The following is a 2,769-nucleotide window of genomic DNA, read 5'->3' as shown; positions in this document are numbered from 1 at the left end:
GCCTGGAACTGAACATGTGGATGGAGGACAACAGTTTAGCTTGTTAGTTTGTCGCACTAGCGCTGAGCTATAAGGCAATATAGCGTTGGCACTAAAGCTAACAGGCTAAGCTGAGGTTCTTCTTCCATGATATAGCTCACTATGACCTGTTGACGTCATCATTTATCGGTAGGCTTTTCGTGTTCACTTATCACTTTGAGGTACTTTTTACAACACTGATTCTATGTCACTCACTCTGGCCCCTGGAATGCATTTAATCATGGCCGTTGGAGTCCGTAGAGCCACATTTCGGACTATGAAGCTGCCAAAAACCAGGGTCTGTTTCTCAACCGGAGTGTCGCTGAGTGGGGAGAAGCGATTTGAAACATGAACGGGTTGACGGTCGGAAAGTTTAGCTTTAGCACTGTGCTTTTTCCGAGCCATCACCCAGCTACTAGCTCGGGGTGCTGGCCTCACAGGCTCCACCAAGGGGCCGCTTACAGGAGAGGCTTCTCTCGGCGTCTCCATGCTAGCCTGGCTAGCTGTTCGTTTCTCAACAGCGTGAAGCCGAGCTTCTAATAAAGACAGCCTCGCCTCTAAATCTGCCATAAGTCCGCATTTAATACAAATGTTGCCATCYCCAAAGGAGGCACMGGAGGAACTAAACATCTCACACACAGAGCGAGGAAAGACGAGGTCGGAGAAGAAGTAGCCATGATGCTAAGCAAACGTTAGCAAGAGCTACAAGATCCCGAAATCCACAAATAAAACCAAGAAGTGTTGAAAAATGAATGTTTTATGCACAGTCCCAATAAGAACAAACTATATCAAGGGTGATTTAGGACTAAAAGTAGAACTGTGCAAAGGTAGATAATCCAGTGAGTTAAAGAAATTCCCAAACAAACAAATTGCTGAGCACCACCAGCAGCAAAGCAGAAAATGATACAATATGTTACCCCATGTCTGTCCTCACCCTGTCTCCTGAAAACAGGAGCAGGTGTATGGAGGAAGACGGTTTGGTAGGAACTCTAAAGTTTGTGGTGKTTGTTAACGGAGCAGTCTTTCATTGTTAGAATCGCCAGTCTCAAATAAATATTTTGCTTTGTCAAAATATAATTACAAATATCTAAAATAACTAATATGTCTAGTCAGAATGCATTTACAGATATCTATCCACTAAAATTATTGTGTAATTTAAAGGCACTGAAACACCTGGTTAAATTTAGAAGATATTTATGAAACAATCACCTGAGGCTGACTCATGTTGGCTGCTTCAGAGAGGCCTTTAGGTGAACCTTCAGTTTTAAGTGTCTCAAACAACCATAATAATAAAAAATAATATACTTCTTGCCAAATGTTTTTTTGAAATGTTGATTTTGTCTGAAACAGCTCCTCTCCCCTCTCAGGGAGATTGCTCAAACATTTGCCGTCCATCCTACAGGTCCAAACTTTTTCCTTGCTGTGTCCTACCCCAACAATGTGAGAAAGGTCTGTTCGGGCTATAACAGAAAGGGATTCATCAACCTTTAACTGCCTTTAATTTGAGAGTCATGCCCTGCTTCATCCAGTATGTTAGCCAGGCCTTGTAGCTCAGAGGCCAGCCAGTACCCACCAGCCACACCTCATTTCGGCAGCTCTCCTTTACAACAAATTGCACTTTGAAAACAGGCTGAATTTGTTCAGCAACCTGGAATACACTACTAGAGTACTATTGGATAAATTGGGCAGAAGACAACCTAGTTTGTCTGTATTATGAGTTATTACTTAAAACGACATTTTTCTTAATGTGCTTGATTGATGTCTTGACATTTTTTTGTTGTAATCTGCTGGTATTATCAATGCAGACAGAAATGGGATTGTGAGGATGTGGGTGTGGYGTGGTAGTCTACAAATGTTCAGGCTCAGGAAGTTTTTCCACTATCACCCCTGGGTATCACAAGTGGAACAATACTTTTAGCAGGATGCTGCTAGAGTGAGTAACGGTTTTTCCTTTTCAGCAAATCTATACATATTCTTTGTAGTTACCTGGTTAAGAAAACATTACCACAGGACAGAACATTCAAAAGTAAAAACATTTTCAAAGTCCTTGAGGTCAAAGTTTTGGCTAAATTATTCATTATTGTGAATACTTACAGTAAGTGTTCATCACTACACAGAGAAATAACTACCCAGTTTCAAATCAACAAGTTTAAATGTAACACATAAAAAAGAATTTGATGCCTTAGGACATTATATTCACAACTTAACGATTTAATTTCATGAGAAAACAAAAATTAATAATTGCATTTGAATTAACCTTTTGTTTTTTGAGTAAACTTTTTTTTTATTTTCTTGTMACCTCATTTCCCCATTAAAGCGAATTCCAAGTTTAACCAGACCATCAAATAGTGTTTTTCTTGTGCCTGCTTTGATGACAGGATGGTCAGCCTGATATTCTCTACACTTTCTGGATTGATGTTACCAACACACTCAGTGATGAGTTTCACAGAGCAACTGAAGGTAAGATTGGACTTTTCCTGGTTTCATGTCAAACCGGCCGAGTAATCTGCCGTTTAATGGTAGTCTTCATTATCAAAACCTGCATCTAGTAAAGTTCTTCTCACTTAAATCCTGAGATGCAGCCGTCAGTCCAGGTTCATACTGGTTCAAAGACCAATGTTCTCATTATTATGCACAAAATTTAATTGTGACTCCAAGATGTTTTAAGTATTGTTTCAAATAAAAAAGGGGCAATGCATTTTTAAAAGGATCCATGATTAGTTGTAACATTAGACTTTATTTAATAAACAT

The 2,769-nt window shown here is 39.6% G+C and overlaps 1 protein-coding gene across 1 annotated transcript in view; it reads left to right on the top strand.

Annotated features, from left to right (window-relative positions):
* The window catches only part of cog5 (component of oligomeric golgi complex 5), a gene marked incomplete at its 5' end in the record, with an annotated part of 84,989 nt that overhangs the window by 55,400 nt on the left and 26,820 nt on the right, over window positions 1–2,769 (top strand). The window contains 1 exon segment of the mRNA XM_014018065.1: window positions 2,397–2,478. Coding sequence (XP_013873519.1) covers window positions 2,397–2,478 — 82 coding nt within the window.

The sequence above is a fragment of the Austrofundulus limnaeus genome, unplaced genomic scaffold (assembly GCF_001266775.1).
Source record: "Austrofundulus limnaeus strain Quisiro unplaced genomic scaffold, Austrofundulus_limnaeus-1.0 Scaffold182, whole genome shotgun sequence".
Taxonomy (NCBI): Eukaryota; Metazoa; Chordata; class Actinopteri; order Cyprinodontiformes; family Rivulidae; genus Austrofundulus; species Austrofundulus limnaeus.
Note: the sequence above shows the minus strand (reverse complement) of the source record. Positions and strands in the feature narration are given on the sequence as shown.